At 39.2% G+C, this 20,630-nt stretch overlaps 1 protein-coding gene across 1 annotated transcript in view; it reads left to right on the plus strand.

Annotated features, from left to right (window-relative positions):
• Nucleotides 1–20,630, plus strand: part of ncanb (neurocan b) — a gene marked incomplete at its 3' end in the record, with an annotated part of 120,943 nt that overhangs the window by 97,331 nt on the left and 2,982 nt on the right. The window contains exons 11-13 of the mRNA XM_080506282.1: nucleotides 4,481–4,639; nucleotides 7,226–7,308; nucleotides 8,501–8,645. Coding sequence (XP_080362408.1) covers nucleotides 4,481–4,639; nucleotides 7,226–7,308; nucleotides 8,501–8,645 — 387 coding nt within the window. The remainder of the gene's footprint in view (nucleotides 1–4,480; nucleotides 4,640–7,225; nucleotides 7,309–8,500; nucleotides 8,646–20,630) is intronic.

Raw genomic sequence — 20,630 nt, forward strand, 5'->3', positions numbered from 1 at the left:
AATCAGCTCTGCCCCCTTAATAACGAGTATCAATTCCTGTATTGTTTGCTCATACACATTGTGACATTCCCACCTCTCTCTCTCTCTCTCTCTCTCTCTCTCTCTCTCTCTCTCTCTCTCTCTCTCTCTCTCTCTCTCTCTCTCTCTCTCTCTCTGTCATATGTTCTCTTGAAAATGGCACACTGAGCGGTCAGCCTTCAAACAGTCACATGGGGAGGTAAAATGGCAGCATGCACACACGCATACACACCAAAAGAACACACAAAGGCAAACACGTGTCTTTTTCATCACTCAGAAGATCTACAAGAGCCCAGCTGCAGAAATATCACTTGGTGATGTGGATGAATGACCCAATCAGTCAGCTGGAAGTGTGTGCCCTTTTATTTCCCAACTGCCATTAACTAAAGTCAGTGAGAATTTTAAGCACTGAGGTTAACCCCCATCTACCTCTTTTACTCTCTCTCTCTCTCTCTCTCTCTCTCTCTCTCTCTATCTCTATCTCTCTCTCTCTGCCTGACACAAGAAAAAGAAGACAAGTTGAATAATGTCTAAATATTTGAAGAGGTTGATGTGGTGTCGGGCTTTGAGCTTCACTGTCAGCGTGTGGGAGAAGAAATCAGCAGAGACTAGGTTGAAGATCTGAGGGGAAGAAAACATGCCTGTTTATTTTTGATCTCTCTTTTTTCTCTCTCTCTCCTCAGTTCTGTCCTGGTCTCTTTAACTTTATTTCTTGGGCTCTCTTTGCTGTCCTCCCACTCTGTAGCTCACTTAGTTCACTTTTTTTCATCTCAATGAGACACCACACGTGTGTATGAGGCCTGTGTATAATCAACCAGGTCTGTATTTGTGTGTAGTTGATGGCTACTGTTTTGAATCCATTGGTTAAGGCTTTAATGGGGCCAGCGCTGGCCTTCTAAACACAGTGTCTGGGCTTACTGCCAGTCTGCTACCCATGAAAGAGGGCGTGTGGCTCAATGAGAGGAGTGAATGTTTAATTTATAACGTGTGTTTGTGTGCAGTTGCATGCGTGTATCTGTGTGTGTTCCTTTCATTCTCTCTGTGACACCTATCCTGACTGCCCTGTCCCTGTTTCTGTAGATAACAACCCTCTCTCTACCCTCGTGAGCCAAACTGGACTCGCTGCTGATGCTAATACAATGTACCAGCAGTCATTTGTGCAAACACATCGAGCAGGTAGCTGTCGGGTCCAATGTTTAAGGGAAAGAGTAAGTTAACAGTGAGAAGAGACAAAATGACTGCATTTGTACGATTGAACATTGAGCTTCACTGGGTTGTGCTGCAGTAAAGCATAAGCCAAGTTTAACTTATTAGCTGGGCAGCCCTGTGTTTCTCGCCCATGGATAATACATCAACAGAATGTCCTTTTTCAAATTAATGACGGGCCAATCATTTTTCCTGCTTGTCTGCTGTTTATCACGCCTTTGTTTTGTGTTGCTGTTTTGTATTTATTAGAACCAATGTATGAAACCAAGCCTCCAAAATCTGCCAACAATGCATTCCTTGCAGAAATAATATAGTGAAGTTCAGCAATTTACAATGTATTGTTTTGTTTTTCATCTAAAATTATATTTTTGATTGAATGCAATAAAGCACAAAACATCATGATCTATATGCAATTACAAGTTGTTTGTGCATAAAACAAGTTAATGTTTTATCCCCAAAAAATAATCAATATTTTTGTTCGATTTATATATTGGCTCTTTCACACCATACAGTATTTACTATATTATTATTTTTTCCCCTTTTTAAGTTATTGCACTGTTCCTACTCTTGACAAACACATTCAGAATTTTAAGTATCTTTTTCACCACAATGCCGAGTGAGAAGAAATCTCTTCTTATATGTGAATCACGTGTGCACAAAAAGTCCAAACGTGATGTTAAATCCAGGCTCTCCTCACTTTGAAATAACAGGGCAGAGCAGAGCAGAGAGCCACTGAGCTGCCCAGAGGAGGCTGCAACTGTTAAAATGGCTAATTGGGTTTTCTGTCATTAGCGCATTTCGAGGTCATCAGCTGAAATCCCCAGTCTACCACAAGAAATTTGAGCAGGCAGGGTAGTGAAGCAATAGCTTGCATTTACATCATTCGCACAATCAGTGTGAGAGGAACTTATAGCAGCGCTTGTGGACGTCACCTCACCAAATAAAGACAGGAGCAAAACAGAAAACTAAAACTAACTAAAACTAACATTGAAGCCCCATGTTTTAAAAACAAACTAAATATCCTGTGCAGATTCTCCATCAGCGATATTATTTAGTTGTTGTTGGGTTTTGCTTTAAATAGTCTCTTGAGGTGCAAATTCCTGTTGTATATATATATATATATATGATGCATATCATGACAGTCATCACCATGTCAAAATAAATAAATATGAGTTGGTTTTTGTCTTGACACATTTGTCTTCCCTCAGTCGATCTTCCTTGAATCCACCACAGAAGTTAATCTGCTGTGAGTTATCTGTTAGTCATTCTGCCCTCTTAATAAGCTTTAAACCCATGTTTGATGAGCGAGGATGAGATTTAAATATTGTTAAAATTTTGGCAAGTGTGCAAAAGTGCCAGAACTCAGTTCCTGCCCAAAAGTTGCGTGATACATTGTAACATGCAGACATATTTGTTGATTAATCAAATGTATATTTGACATTTCAATTGGGTTGATATAACTCATAACAGGGACAATAGACTGTGCTTTTATGGGAGTTCATTTCCTGCAGACATGTTATACGAGGCCGAGTGAATGCATGTCAACCAGGCCAGTGCGTGTATGATGAATTCCAAGCGTTGCCGAGACACACTGCAAAATTAACAAGTGATAAAAGTGGACAGACATTTGTAGTCATAAATTTGCCAGACATATGCAAAGCACTCTTTCTTTTTTTCCATCCTCCTGCCTGTCTGTGTCCAACATGCAGCCAACATGCATTCATCAGCGTGTGAAGTTTGGCATGACAGAGTGCTATCTTTATTGTATGAGACATGACAAAAAAATGATCCACTGAGCACAAATGCACTGCATCATGCTATTGCCTGCTGGATGCTGGGCACGCTATGGGATTTGCACGCAAGACACTTTTCCTTCACTGCTCATCGTCACAGCTCTTGATCGGTAATTGAGTTTGTCACTTTTGCACATAGTGGAGCCATTCAATGATTACGTGAGCAGACACTGAACTGACACAATGAAGTTTGACACATTAGAGAGAAAACTCAGATCTGAGCTTAATAAACAGGCGCTTTCTCAAAATACCGAGTGTTGCCAAACCTCAAAATATGGTTTCCCTCAAGGAGAAAGTGTCCCTATGACCCACTAAATTCGTTGAAATTATGTCATCGCTTATTCACAAGAGTGCACCTGAAATGGCCTTGAACAACAGGCCACTGAAAGGTAGCTTAACTGTATGAAAAGCACCGACTCGAAGGGGCCGTATTTCATAACGCTGAATGAAAAAGCTTTCATAGTGGGCTTGTTTCCTCTCCTTTTCTGTCCTCTCTTTTCCCCCTCCTTTCCATGACCAAGACTGCAACTCTGCATACTAAGCAGGGCCCCATACGGCCCAATTTGCACTGCCCAATTTACTGGTGTCGCTTCAGATTTGTTGGGGGAGAAGCTGAGGCCATTTCCCTGATCTCCACACTTTGGGAAGGGAGGAGGGGCGGGTGCAAGAGAGGGTGAAGATATGGGGAAACTGGGGGTGTCTTAGCTGACAGGTCAAGCCTGAACCGCATCAACTGCACATACATTTACACGCATGCACACCCTCGCCTGTGCCCAAATAGAAATTCCAAAGAATGGAGTGTGAAACTACACACCCATCACATTTGCGTACCACAACGCAGAGTCACACAGCTATCCCCCAGAGAGATGAGGGGGGAATAGATGAGAAAGATGAAGGGCGAGCAGGAGGGAGGGAGGGTAGGGGGGATTGGTGGAAGGATAGTCACTGTGCTGACAGGACTGTGACAGGGCTTAATTACCAAGCGAGCACTGCACACTAGAAGCAATTTCTAAGGATTGTTGTCATTTGAATAGATTAAAACGCCCTTTCACTAAGCCGTCTCACCGCCGGCTTGCCTCTGCTGTGGATTAAAAGTCCAAGTCAAATCAAAGACAGAAAGAAAGAAGACGCAGAAGCAGAGATGAAGGGATGGAAGCCAGTGTGCAGTGCCACAGAGGGCAGCAAACAAAAAGGATGAATCAGAGGGACGCAGGGGGAAGGTATTATGTAGATGTTGTTTGCTAAGACAGGAGGAACTTGCTTTGTGTGGATATAAAAAGAAATACTAAAGGAATAATTGTCTCTCTCTTTTTAATCCTAAACCTCTTTCCTCGGCAGCACAGTGTGGGCACTCAACAATTAAAAAACCCACACTTTTCTCCCCACATTCATTTTAAGTTGGCTAATAGCTGTCTTTTTCAATTATCTTCCCCTCTCTCCCAATCCTCAACGTCCACCTGCAGACACGGAAGGCTGCGAGCACACATGGAGGAAGTTTCACGGCCACTGCTACAGATACTTCAGCCGCAGACACACCTGGGAGGACGCCGAGAAAGACTGCAGGGAGCACAGCGGCCACCTGGCCAGCATCCACAGTGCAGCTGAACAAAACTTCATCAGAGGTGAGGAGGAAAGCGAGTAGCAGCGAAAGACGTGATGCACTAAAGTGAAGTCTTTTCAGAGGTGGCAACTCCTGTTGTGTGCCTGCTTCAACACACCTGAATGGACTGAGTGGCTCCTTTTCAAGGTTTCTGATGAGCTTCACGGTGACATATTCTTGTAATTCAGACCACGTTTACGCGTCCCTGGGTGTTTACAAAAACTGATGTTTCCCCCTCTGCTTTAACAAAAAAAAAAAAAAAATGTCATTGACACAAACTGGCATATACTGTATACCTGGTTTGGAGCTACCATGAGCATGCCAAACCTGTAGGAGAAGCATGAAGCCATGATAGCCAATCAGAATCCTGGAAAAAACATAATGTCACAAATTGTGACGTAAATCTCCGCCTACGCTCCCTTTAGATGCAAACGGAGCGTTTTTCCGTATGTCCACATATATAAAAATGCAATAAATATTTTGTTGGCAAAAACACTGTAACCTCATACCTGCAGGCAAAACTATTGCAGAGCTGCAAACGTCAGTCATTAAAACTTGAAGAAAAAATATCTGTACTACAAAACTACATAAATCACAGTGCACACTGCATGCAGCCATATTGAAATCTGAACTCCACAAAGTTGTAATTAATTAATTACATTTTTGTATTCCAATATGTAGTGGGGGAAGCCAACATAATTCAGCTTATGGCTTATCAAATGTTGGCCCTGAATCTGTGGAGCGCTGTGGAAGACACTGCCTGAGAAAAACTCTAAACGTTGTGTCAAATCAAACCTGTTGCTACCTCCAGTAGCGAAGAAATACCTTGTGACACTTGCAATCACCAGATATATGTAAACAAGACATGTCTCGATTTAAATAATGGCAGTGATTTCATAGTAGTAATCCCTGTACTGGCTGCCTTCACCTCCTACACATAGCCTTTAGTGTCTGTTGATTGATATCCAGCCCTCTGTTTTATTATCACCTCACTCAGTGATGGCACCTTTTGCCTCATGTGTATTCCATAATTCAGTGATATATGTCTGCATGGTTCAGCAGTGAACAGCCCTTGAAGAGGTTTATTGCGCTCCCCGCTGAAAAACACCCCCAGGAGTCGAGTCTGCTCAGCTAAATAAATGTATATCCCCATTTGAAGCAATGAAGTGGTGCTCCTGTTTCCTGATGTAAGTGTCTGTGGCGGGACATTTAATAAACTATCATATTCTTGTTTCGAATGTGATTTGTCTTGAAACTGGTGAGCAGTGTTTGGAGTAACTCCATTTGTGTCCAGTCAAGGAAATGCCAAGTGGCAGCAGGCAAGCACTGAAAAAGGTGGGCGCATTAAGATCGATGTTGCATCCAATTTAAAAACTATTTAAGTTAAAATGACGTTTTCTGTAAAAGTAATGAAACTGTCACAATGCTTAGAAATGACTTGACTGCAGTGGTGAGACTTTGTTATTTTATGAAAATTATTTGCATTTTTTCTATTTCCTTCCCTGAAGTGGGTACGTGCTAGGGAAGTGAATTACCAATACTGATATATATTTATACTCAGATATCTTGCTCTGATAGTCTGAATGATCCTATTTTCTTCTGATTTCTGTTCTGTGTAGTAAAGCTAAACCATCTGGTGTGTTATGTTTTTTTCTTTCTTTCTTTTTTTCTGAAGAATTTGCAAATTTGAATATTTGGAAGAGAAACTAAGAAAGACACATTATGCTTTAAGGCTTCTTGGGTCGTATGTGTTCATCAAGGATTCAAACATTTGGCTCCATAAATTGCTTTTTAACAAAACAAAGATAATAACCTTTCAGCATTGCTTTTGAAATTTATTTCTTTCATAAACCTTCATCTCCTCAGTCGTAGCTTTTTGCCCTTTGGCTGTGCTCCACAGCCATTTGTATTGTAAGAAGGCCAGATCACCAGCAGCAAGCTCCTGTAATCCCGAATCCACCTTCTGTCTCGGGCAGATGCCAGGACAGTGCCATCCATCTCGCTCTCATCTTTCTTCTACATGCTCACAGTTAGCAAAAAGTGTGTTTAATTGCCTCGAAAATGGACGTCTCCACCCCTGCAATAAGAGGATCAGAGCCATTAGGAAGATTAATGGGCCTGGTAATGATGTTAATCACATACACCACGATTGAAATTCCATTACATACGCCGTGTGCAGGCACATGCACGCGCTCCATCGGAGACACACGAAGACATCCCCTCATACACAAATGAGATTAACCCAAAACACCACCAGGGAGATTCCTTTCACAGAAAACAAAAATCTCATCTCCAGCGTACTACGGATAGAATCAGCACATCTCCATTTCTGCTCATGTTTCAACTGAGTCCAGCTCACTGCATGTCTGTCAGGCTTCATCTGTGAAACCTGCTGCAATATTGAATAAGCACCACGATACAGTATGTAATATTAAATAATACTCTATTGATTTTTAGCTGGAATGGTCAGTTTACTGGCTAAAGAGTTGTCTTTTGGTGTCTGTTAGCCTGGAGCTTTGGGAAGCCTAAAGGGATAATTGATTTATTATGTCAGCAGGCATTCGTCTGAATAACTGGGTTAACACTAACTATGTTACTTCTTACTCAGGCCTGAGCCACGACAACACCTGGGTTGGGCTGAACGATCGTACAGTTGAAGATGACTTTCAGTGGACAGACAAGATGGATCTGGTGAGGAATTGAATGTCATGTCTTGATCCCCGTAGGACAGGGGAAGTGAACCCCGGTCCTCGAGAGTTGCAGCCCTGCGCGTTTTGCACGTCTCCCTGCTTCAACACAGCTGATTGCAATGAGCAGCTCGTTATCTGGCTTTGTGCTGAACGTGGTGATGAAACATCAGAACGTTCTGTGGAGGGAGACATGGAAAACGTGCAGGACGACGGCTCTCAAGGACCAGGGTTCCCTACCCCTGCCATAGGATTTAACGTTCCTCTATGACTGATCTTGCATTCCTGGCATGGACTTGTATTTTTATGATTTTTGATTAGTGTGATTTTTACAGCTGTTAAATTGCTCAAACAAAAAGTGTAATGTGTGAACACCATACCCATTTTCACATAATAATGACAACTTTCAATATCTCACACTCATTTATAATTAATATATGTTTATAACTGTTTATGTTACAAATATGTGAATGGCTGGAGGAGATTTGTCTGTGATTAGACAGTCACTCTGCAGAGGTCTTGGAGACTTCAGTGATCAAAAGATGGATGCAAATCAGCAACTGGCTGCTTTCCCTTACAGTTTTCTAGATATAGATTTCCTGGGAGTTATGACAAGTACACATGCTAAATCCTGTGAGCAGTGACACGTTAATGTTGCACTTTTTTTTTGTTGCACTCCCATTGTTTTATATAGCATCTGCTGTATGACATGGAATAGCATATAAAGTAATTGGGCACTACCTTAGGGTCATAGTCCTGCATGGCTTTGACAATGCTTCAGCCACGGATTGCAATGGCAAGCTTTTTGTCAGGTTGTTTGCTGGACTTCATGTTGATACAGTCATTAAAATCCAGTATGTTTGAGCTGGAAGACCATATAAAAAAATGCAGGTATGTGGCCCACAAAGAGCACCCAGCACTGATATAAAGTGATCTATGATGAGTGGAGCATACATTTATTTTGGTGAACTCATGCAATTAACTTTACTGTATGACCTCTTCATCACGTTTGAATTTAACATCAAATACTGTAACACAATGAGAATAAAATTAGTAGAAATGTAGAAAGTCATTTAAAGAGACATTCAACTGAATCCAATCAGAAACATCCAACAGAAGCTTTTTTTTTTGTCATTATTACTCCATAAAAGTTATCACGACTACATTACTTTATTTCTTTGTGTGTGATACTGCAGCAATATGAGAACTGGCGCGAAAACCAGCCAGACAACTTCTTTGCTGGAGGAGAAGACTGTGTGGTGATGATCGCGCATGAGAACGGCAAGTGGAACGATGTGCCCTGCAACTACAACCTGCCCTACGTCTGCAAGAAGGGAACAGGTGAGAACGACAGTTTTGAGAGCAGAGGAGAAGAAAGTCGCTTTAGAAACTGTCGCACTTTCAGCAGGTGATTAGGAAGACTGACAGGCAGGTAAGAGTGCATGAGGATGTGAGAAAAAGATGAAGAAATGAGCGGGGCTGAAGGACGTAAGAGGAAAGGGCAGAGGAGTCACAGCTGTGGTGGCTCGTGGTTTTCTCAGCTCTCCAGTATCGTCTCTCAATTAGAATCACAGGACCGAAAGGTGTTGCAGTTCATTTCTGTCAAAGTACAGAAGGTGGCAGACCTCCTGCCTTCAGGTGAAGCTCAACATTGTCAAACTTTACATTACATTCGTCTCCATGCGGTTGAGCAGATTAATGCTGAACCTCTCCAATCGGTCTGCGTTCGTCACATTGTGACTGCTCACTTTCTTCAATCCCTCATCATCTTCCGGCTCCATTTAAAACAACTTTTCCACCTATGCTGCTCATATCACGGTTTGCCAAGCTTTCTGTTTCAGTGAGACAAAGCATGCCCAGAGGCAGGATATTGTCTATATTCTTTCCGCTTAATGTCCAGAAAAGTTAAGTTTAGGTGAATGTGAAGAAAACCTATTAGAGTTCATTTTTTGGAGAACATTTATATCTGGATGTAAATGCAATGAGGCGGTATGGTTCGGTTGGTAGGGCTTTTGTCTCCCATTCGAAAGGTTACAGGTTTGATATTTTTGGGATATTTACAGGAATATAGAAAGATACTAGACTAATGGAAAGATCTTCATTAATTAAACTAACCTCTTTAAACAAAGTAAGAGTAAAAAAGCATACTTCCTACTTTTTAAATGTGAATGCAGAAGCTTATAGGGTTCAAATTGTCCTCAATTTGGAGGTTCAATTGTAGATTTCCAGGGTTCCCACTTGATAATTCAAATAATTAAAAACTATATTTTCATAGCTAATTAAAACTAAAGAAAGTGTCACATTTACGCAACATTTTAATTCAATGGAATGTAAAGAACAGATCTAAGTGTACTCAGGAGTAAAAAAAAAAAAAGTGAAACATTATGTATATTTGATTAGATATTAATAGGCTACTATTTGCTTTTTACATTTTGAAATTGATTTTTTTTCCCCACTATGGGTAGTATTACTACACCAGAGGATTTTACCAGCTATATATTTACTGATTCACTCCAAAATGTTGATGTGTCATTTGCTCGAGGTAATAATTGCCTTTCTCTATAATATTCTCTAATTAATACCCTCTCTATTGTGGGTGTGCTGTTAGTTGAGGAGCCAAAGGAGTTCTAGAAATAGAATACATTTACCTACCAATCAAGGTCAAGGTTTACAGAAATTATCTTGTGGTTGGCTCAGCAGGTAGAGCAGGGCAACATTCCCACATGGAAAGAACCTATATGAGGATATATGCACATATATGAAACCTATATGCAGCATATATGCACATATATGACAATATATATGCTGTATATATGCACATATATGACAATATATATGCTGTATATATGCACATATATGCACATATATGACAATATATATGCTGCATATATGCACATAAATGCTGCATATATGCACATATATGACCATATATATGCTGCATATATGCACATATATGCACATATATGCTGCATATATGCACATAAATGCTGCATATATGCACATATATGACAATGTATGGGCTGCATATATGCACATATATGACCATATATATGCTGCATATATGCACATATATGCTGCATATATGCACATAAATGCTGCATATATGCACATACATGACCATATATATGCTGCATATATGCACATATATGCTGCATATATGCACATATATGCTACATCTATGCACATAAATGCTGCATATATGCACATATACGACAATATATGGGCTGCATATATGCACATATATGACCATATATATGCTCCATATATGCACATATATGACAATATACATGCTGCATATGTGCACATATATGCACATATATGCTGCATATATGGAAAGTCCCACATGGACAGACCCTATATAAACATATATGTTTTAATATAGGTTTTGATATAGGTTTTGAATATATGTGACATATAAAAAATTGGCCATTTTCCTATATTTTATGCATCATATATGGACCTATATGCACAGATAGGTACATATTTTTATATATAAATATATAGCTCAGGTGGCAAGGCAACGGACTGGTGCACGGGAGACCCTGGTTCGATTCCCGCTAGGGTCACTGAGCAAATAACAGCATCCAGTGTGGGCCCACATGGAAAGAACCTATATAAAGGTTAGGATATATGTGGCATATATAAAATTGGCCATTTTCCTATATTTTATGCACATATATGTACATATATGTACATATATGTGTGCATATATGCGCATATAGGTGTGCATATATGGGCACATATAGGCGTGCATTTGTGGGAACATATAGGTGTGCATATATGGGCACATATAGGTTTGCATATATTGGAACATATAGGTGTGCGTATATGCGCATATAGGTTTGGAATATATGTGACATATATAAAATTGGCCGTTTTCCTATATGTTATGTACATATATGTACATATATGTGTGCATACATGCGCATATAGGTTTGGCATATATGTGACATATATAAAATTGGCCGTTTTCCTATATGTTATATACATATATGTGTGCATACATGCGCACATATATGTACATATATGTACATATATGTATATAACATATAGGAAAACGGCCAATTTTATATATGTCACATATATGCCAAACCTATATCAAAACCTATATTAAAACATATATGTTTATATAGGTTCTTTCCATGTGGGTTTAGCTTCATCATTCAGTTCTTGTTTCATTTTTGTCATTACAAGTGCAGGTGTAAGTGGCACAACATAAGAAAACATGAAATGCTTTAATGCTTTCTGGTGATTACTTTCAGTAATGTCATCTTAATCTTGAAGTGGATGTTTAAGGCGGATTGGAGTAGTGTCAAATAATATATAGAGCAGTTTTCTCACAAATATAGTCCTGAAATTCAAACTAACAAATTGTTTTGTAATTCCTAGAAAATCATTTGACCAAGTTTGCTGAAAACAACTTTCGAGGCTTTGCGCAACAGTCATGTCACCAGAATGACATCTGCTCTGTTCTTGTATGAAAGGAAATATATTTCCCTCTCAAGCAAGGTGTTGCACCATCTCTGTTGCACACTGTCACCAGTCGCCGGTTTGCAGCCCACCTCTGACCTTAATCAGTCACTGATAATCACCGGCATCTTTTCATCTTCTCCCCACTCCCCTGTCAGTCTCCCTTCCTCTCAAAGTAACCCCATGTACTGTCTAGTCTTATCAGAGGAGTTTGTCAGCTCCATGCTGAGAATCCCCCACCTGATTCCTAATTACCACGGCTCATGTGATCTGTTTGTCTGTTCATCAAATGAACCTATCAGACACCTTTAACAGCCAATCAGGGGCCAGTCGCTGCATGTGCTGTGTCATGCGGATGCTGGTGATTTTTTTTTTTTTTCCCACTGAAAAGAGGTGAGACAGCCAGCTGATGAGATCCATTACACATATTATTTGCTCAGACATGGCTCCAATCATCAATCAAATGCAAACCGTCCTTCACACCTGCTGATTTCACTCTGTCTTGGATTCATTTGCATATATTTTTTTTTAAATTGAAAAATCTTTATCCTTCGCTCTCTCGCTGCTCCATTTTAGCATAAAAGTGTGAAAACTGTGGACTGGAGGAAACAACTTTTGCCTGTTAATGTGGACTGTTGCAGCTGTAGGATTAATTCAACTTGTTTCAAGAAGACTCAGTGGCAATATTTGACTGTAGGCTCAGCATCGTATATAGAAGATTTAGATAAAAAATAAGAAAAAAAAACAAGTAGCAGAGATCAAGTTTCACATTTACATTTGAAGTACGCTGACAAGAATGTCATCTGCCTTCGAGCTCTTCGAGCAAAGATGAGAGGGAATTTACCTAAAGCAGGACATGTAAGTGGCAGAAAATTATTCCACTATTTTGATGGGATATTATGTACAGCGGCAGGAAATCAAATTTTTCATGACACACTTAGCAGACAGCCAGAATGCTTTGGGAAATGATATGCAGTTGTCTCTGCCTTCAGCCTTTCATGTGTTCATTTGTGTGCAGTGTAATGACTGAACATCACACATGAATCTGACATTTAGGAAATGTATTTTGAAGCGCTCTGTATGAATTACCATTTTGCACTCGTGTGTGTGTGTGTGTGTGTGTGTGTGTGTGTGTGTGTGTGTGTGTGTGTGTGGGATGTGTTAGTGAAGTAAACCCATCCCTCAGATATTGACATTTTTCCATATACGTGTGTAAAGGAGACATTTATTATATGTAGCGTTGAGCAAGTTACATCACTCATTAATTTTTCAAATCATAATGTGAACTATCCATCCATCTCCTCTTTGTCATGGAAGCTGGAATAGAGGCAGGGTACAGCTTCCGTGCAAACACAGATATAGAGATGAGCTCACACTAACATTTATAGATATTTTACAATGACCAAATCACCTCAAATGCATGTGACTGGGAAGAAACAGGAGTACCATTAGTTGCTCTTCAGGTTTCTCCAAAATGTTCAAGATATTAGCAATTTTTGAAAGAAATAAACTTTTGAACCAAAAGAGCAGCAACAACACATTTGATTGAAATTGTTGCAAACAACAGCAGACTGCTCTTATGAAGTTAAGTTAATGTTTACCCATTGCTCCAAATGCCTCATGCTATTGTGGCTATAAGCTATAAAGATATAACATTACTTAACATCAGACATCTTTCATTGAGAGCGTAATATCAGGACCAATCAGACACTTCTTTTCTGATAAACAGGAGTTAAGAAAAATTGTCGTTGTTAAGAAATCGGCTTGTCATTGTTTCCATTGGCTAACACAGTCGCCTCAATAAGTAAGACAGAGACAGCAGCTCTGCGGATTTCATCTGTACACCAGCAAATATAATGACTTTATGAACACTTTAATAGTTGTTCTTAGCACACTACTGCCAAAGTTAATAGCATTCCTGTAACATATTATTATTTTCCTTATTATTACAAGCAAGCAAATGTGTGTGCATGCTTGTGATCACTAATGAAACCATTATGGATCTAATTCTAATTATATAATAACAATGTTGTTTTTTGGGGCTTTTTTTTAATTATCATTCTGCCCTCATGCAGACATGTTGAAAGATAACGCCAACATTGTAATAGCCAAACTGAAACTAACAAGTGCACATTTACGCTTACCAGATTTTGCTACATGTTGTCCACCGGACAGTGTGTGCGGTGACACTGCAGTGGACCGTGACCTGCCAACAGACCTCTGAGGAGTTGCTCTTTTCTCTGAACAACACTGTTCAGCAGCTCGAATGCTGCAGGAAATGTTAGTGAAAGTTCAACATTCTGGAAATGAAGCAAGTTATTCTTTTTCCGGGGGACTTAAATGACTCCTATGCACTATTGTAATTCAAATATTAACAATAATTTAGCATCGCTGATTACTTCCTATAAATGTGATCAAATTGTTTGTTGCACACGACAAGCATAAAAAAAATAATTAATAATTAGCAAGTCAGGGAACTAACTTTTAAATTAGTGTTTAAATATTGCGTCATAGAACTATTGGTTTAGTGTCACTCTAATTAACATTGGTCAGCTAGTGGATTAGACTACCGATTTAATGCAAGTTACCAGCTCTTGAAAAAACTACTTGTAAAAGTAGAGGGAGTAAAACAAATATATCTGCTGGAGCAAACTATGAAGAAGTGACCAGCAGCTGATATGAATTATAAAAGCAAGCTAATGTTTATTTGATGCTGCTAATGCAGCACAGGAGCTGTGAGTGTAACAATGTTTTTCTACAGTCAGTTTTTTCATGTTGCTGATTATGTCAGTTCCAGGATTCATAAATGTGATGGATGTTCAGCAAACAGGAGTTTTTGATGAAAGACGGATGTTTTTCAATGATTTCAGTTTAGTGCCATGCATAGTGTGCTGGCCAAATATAGATTTAGAGTATACATATACATATACATATACATATACATATTCCAACAGGTATACATGTTAAATAGTGGTGTGTTACTTAACCACTGCGTTGACATTATTCCAATTCAGTGAATAATATGGGAGGTTTTTTTTCTTATATAGAGCTTATTAGTATTAAATACTAACATCATGTTGCAAATATTGCTTCTCACGGCCAGAAACGTATTGACACTCACCTTGAAGAAATCAAATTCCTCGACATCACGATAATACCTCATCCTTGTTTTTTAATACCTGGATTGGAAAAACATGAAACACTGCTAGTAGCTGTTGATTTAACTAGATACAGGTTTACATTTGTGCTCTAATAGTCAGGGTGTATATTCCATATATTTCTTCTTATTTAGAAAATCTCAAACTTTTCTCTCACATAGTAGATTTTGAATTGTATTCATTATTGTTGTGCACATTTATCGACACAGGTCTATGTTTGTGGCAAAGTTTCATCTCCCTGCAATTTACAAATCGTGTTCGCAACAACTGATTTATTTAAGTATAAATTGGCGGTGAACTTGATTTCCTCAAAAGCATTTCTCACATTTTCAAAAAACGTGCCCAGACTCCAAAGCACAACAATTAACACAGTCTGTGTTTTTTTTTTTTGTTTTTGTTTTTTTTATTGAATTTGTATGGAGGCTTAAGTGTAAGAAGGGAAAAAAAATTGTGATGTTAAACTTCTTGGGGAACAACAGCCCCGGAGCAGTTTTCCTCTGCTTCCAGTCTTCATGCTTTGGTAAACTACCCTCCCTCTGGCTCCAGCTCAGTGCGATTACACAGACAATGTCTTTTTCTTCTAACTCTTGGCAAGACTGCAGCAACAAGTAATTCTCAAAATGATCATGAAAACACATTTCATTGACAGAGCACTTTTCTAGCGCGCCAGATCACGGGTGCTAATGTGCATTTTGGCTGCTTACAAGAGGCATCGGTCATGCTGCTGCCGACACCTGAGCTTCAACTGCGTCGTTTCACAGATTGATAGGCTTTTTTGTTTACTTTACTTCAAATAAAGTGGGAGCAAATTGGACACATGACATTTTTTTACGTCGTTTTTTTTTCCTGAAATGCTTATATGTTTTGTAAATAACAACAAAGATTTTACCAATTAGTCAATCAGACTTTATTTGTGTAGCACCATAAAAGAAAGAAATACACAGATGATTGAAAAGATAATAAGGCAAAGCAGGTAAAAGAGAAATAAAGGGGAAATGCATAACAAGGATAAAAGAAAAAGAAAACGTTTCACAATCAAAAAGTAAAGGTGAAATGGATGCTAAAGCCTGATAACATGTATTGTATAGTTGTCAGTATAAAATACAATAATTACACATGCCTTTGTGCCTGCTCCCTCCAGCAGCAGCAGCGTGAGCCCAGCCCCAGGCGAAGCGGTGTTAAGAATTAAAAAAAACTTGAAAAGATTTTATTGATTGTTGTTTCTGCATTTTTGCAGCCACTGCTAAATATCATATTTTATCAAGTGGTGAGGTAAGAAGGTGGGTGCTCTTCTATTAGGTGGTTGGCTTCTATACAGTAGTTTAATATAACTATAAGTCATCACCAGAGAATGACTACAAAGTCTGAGGAAATTCAGTCCACCCAAAGTCAAGTCAAAACAGCTTGATAGCTTATTTACCCTCTGGCTGTTCGCAGTGCATGTCATGAATCTTACTTTCTCTATTAGCTGTGAGGATTGAAGCCAAATTTAAAAAAAAAAAAAAACAAAACAAAACAAGTAACACCTCAACATTTCCCCCAAGTGACTGCTGTGGTGTCATTTGTTTTTCTCGTTAACTTTCCAAGTTTGATAATTCTTTGGCTTGATATCTACAAATCTTCATTCACAGGTTTTGCTGTTTGTGGCTTGAATGTGTGAAGATCAGTGCTAATTAGTGTTTTGATTTTCTTTTATTCTGAAAACAGACTGTATCTGTGATGTGTTTTGTCCAGCCTGCTGGTGAAATCACGATGAAAAGGGGGGGTTAAACATCATCTCACTCTGTGGTGAAAATAGTACAGCAGGAGGGGGGGTTGCCGTAGAAGTTCAGCTTTTCCCTCAATTCCCCCCCAACAAATCACAACTGAGTGATAATGATTGCAGCGCCAACATTTGGTAAATACTCTAGTATTATGTAAATAACCAAAAGCTAGTGGATGAATTCAGTTGCGAGTTGTTGTTTTGTTTTTTCTCTCAAATTAGCTGATTTAACTTTACCATCTACTCCATAAACAGAATCACAGATTAATTGGAAATGACACTCCTGTGTTGTTTCTGTTGTCGCCCTGATTTCGTCTTTGTTTTTAGTCCGCACTCATTAACTTCTACAACCCACTACATACACCTACAATGTAGGTGTATGTAGTGGGTTTTAAAAGAATATGATTTAGAACTACTGACGAGAAGAAATAACAAAAAACCTGAAATAAACCATCATGTACAAAGAGCATCAGACTGTTCATAAAAATGTTTTTCAGGGTACCAGGTATTGTGTTACATACAATCTGACAGCTCAGGATTCTCAGCAATAATATCCTCATGTCTCGTCTCGGGGGTCTTTCTGTGATGAGTCTGTACGTTTCCGTCCCCAGTTTGAAGTCATGGTTGAAATATTGACCTGTCCAGGGTGGAACACGTCTGAACCCACACTCAGTTATGATCAAATAAATCCCCCGGTGATCCCAAGTCGAGTAAAGCATTGAAGAAGATAGATGGATGTTACAGTGACACAGCTTTCATGTGGCTGAGGTCGGCCATAATTACCAACATCCTCCATCTGAAGGCGATAGTAGCAGAGTTCCTCTTTACTGAAACAGCCTCAGTCAATGCTAATTATAACAGTGGGCTCAGTGAGCAGGGCAGCGAGAGAGACAGCAGCTCTGCGCCTCTACAACTGTGTTCACAGATGACAAAAGTAACATCTAACAAGCTCAGTGACATTGCAGTAATGGAAACAACATTGCAAGTTAGTTAATTGGCTCACTTATTCGTAGCTTCCAGCCCAAAGTAGTTATGTGGCAGCTCATGACAGCATTGCGTTAAACTGTAAGACTGTAGTCACAATACCGAATTAACAGAGATATTTTAGCAATTAGTTCATACAGTAAGGAGACGCAGAGACAAGTTGTTTATCTTTAATACAATTGTTGTGGTTTTTTTAGATCATGTTGTGACTCCTTACAATAAAATGTACTATAAAACAAAACATTTGTCTCTCAGTCGTTCTCTTTCAATTGTAGCAGGAAAGGAAATCTTGCCCACCAGTGTTGGAGTTTGTAATTAAATAAATATGGAGTTTGTATCTACAGTTTTCTTGTGAGACCACAAGTGTTTTGCAGAGAAATGAGACAAAGGCACACATACACAAATGCGCATACACAAAAAATAAGTGTAACATAGTTGTGAGTGTTTGAATGCTTTCAAGACACAAAGGAGTGCTGAGAGGAACGAGGACCTCCCCACTCCACTAACTCACTCTGACTACCCCCCTGCCATAAAGCCACAGAAAACATCTTGCTTCCTGGAGCACTCAAGACTCACATGGAGTCAACGTCCATTAAAGAGTGACTTTCTCCAAGCTGCATACTGAACACACACACACACACACACACACACACACACACACACACACACACACACACACACACACACACACACACACACACACACACACACACACACACACACACACACGTGATTTAGCAAGCTTAACTCTGGATTTCAAATCAGTGTAAAATTTCATTCAGAGCCAAGAATAAAAATTTTTAAAAAACAAACAAACACACAACAGAGTGCAGAATGACTGTCTTCATTACGTAGTTTCTTTTAACTGTTCTCATGATGTAACCAACAATAAGTGGTCTCCCATGAATCCACGCTTTGTATTTTAACAATTCAAGTTAAGGCTTAAATAATGAAGAAGTGCCTTTGGTGTATTTTGTAAAGTGCATTTTATGGGCTTTTTCCAAGAAATCAAATTCCCCTTTTTCCTCTCAGACCTCCTCTGGGCTTTTTTCCACAAAGACCTTTCTTGGCTTAAAAAGTCTCCCATAAAATCGTGACTATTTGCTTTCTCTGAGTTTAGTGACATTTTCTTTTATTTCTTTGTTGGTACATTCAAACTCAGTTCGCCCCTCTGTGTGAAGTCGTTCAGTCGCATGGCTCGGTGAGGGTGAAAACTACCTTTTAGCCCTCCATTTGTGTCGAGTCAGTGATCATCTCAAGTGAGCAGCGAAGTACTTATTGCCACTTCCTTCCACAACACATTAAACTGTAAATGTGGCATTAAATCTTTCATCAGAGTTAAAGGCATTGCTTTTCTCTATTAAGAATTTAAGAGGTATTAGGACAAGGACAAGGGAATAAACGAAGATTGTAAACATTTTCTGATTGCTGATTAAATCCGCTTATGACCTGGCTGCTTTTAGCTCTGAAGTGTATAAATTACATTCAAGGTTGCAATCAGCACTGGAGGAGCTCAAGCAACTGACACCACTGACACACACACCAATCGTGACCATTGGCTTCGATTCACACTCGCGGTGCCGATCATTCATTCGGACCAAGCAGACATGAAAGGAAGTGTGATGTAATTTAGTAGAGAAGTGCTGTGAAACACATGTGGAACATACGCAAGGGGAGGTGGTCATTCTCAATTGTTGACTTATTAACCAAGGGTGGATTACAAGACTTTTTAAGGTGTTTTTCTATACGTGTGCATGCACTTCTGTGTTCTGTGTTTTGGCCTCTTTTGACCATATTGAGACTATTTATTTTCATTCAGCTGTAGAACTGTGAGTGAGTACAGTGGCCTCTTTTTCAAGGATAAATCCAACCCTCAGTATCTGGCAGTTGTTAGATATTGCTCTGTGTTAGTTTGTTTGTTAGTTTGTTTTATTTGTTTTGCCAAATGAATCTGCAGAGGTCCTGGGACCATGATGGGTGAAAAAGCATTTTTTTTCCCCCTTTGTTTTTGAATACGAACAGTGTAGCAGAGAGGCAGAGGCAACACAGCTGATTCACATCAGGGGCTTAATTACCTCTTTGCCCATAAAGGAGGAGCCGCCAGACACAAGAGTGACGGCCAGAGTTAGACGCACAGACCCACTGGAGCAGTGCCTGGAAGAGTCTGAGTGTGGTTTTCAGTTTAATTAAGAAAAGTATGGCAAATGGGAAGCCTGTCGCTGTGTGAGAACCTGAGGGTTTCGTGCTCAAATGCTGCAGTCTTGTAGTTTAGCTATGAAAATATGGACGCTATACGGAATATCAAGGACAAACATAAACACAGATGCGAGTATTTATAACTGATGAAAAAAAATCTGATTCTTTGTTTTATTTTCTTGTTAGATTTATGTGTATAATATATATTGCTGTACAGCCAATCAACCAATCACTATGCAAAAGGAGTTTTACATGTTTTTAGAATTGTGTGTTAAATGTAAGATGTATTGCATTTGAGATTATTGCAATGTTTTGTTTTCAATCAACCCAGAACTCACAAACACTTAAATCTAAAGAAATTGACACAAGCTTTATTGAACAAACATCAATGAAAAAAAACAAATGTGCACAGTGGTTGAGCTATTTTCACAAATACTGTACGAGCATTTCTATTACATGACAGTTTTAATTTGTCCAGTGTGAACACGCCCTTTGTTTGGAAAAGCTGTCAAGTTGTGTCTCATTTCAGAATAAGATACAAATGAAACTGAAGTTATAGCTTACATGTTGGTACATTCTTGTCATTTGCAAGTCCCTTTATGATTGTTTAATTATGTTTTATAGATTAACTTGAAAAAAATGTCACGAACTATAAAATCAAACCAACTGCAGGGTATTTTTGCTCGTAATGTGTTATGATCTACGGTGCTACTGGAGTTCGAAAGCCAGAACCCACAGGCCATCAGGCTGGTGAAC

The sequence above is a fragment of the Blennius ocellaris genome (genome assembly GCF_963422515.1).
Source record: "Blennius ocellaris genome assembly, chromosome: 12".
NCBI lineage: Eukaryota > Metazoa > Chordata > Actinopteri > Blenniiformes > Blenniidae > Blennius > Blennius ocellaris.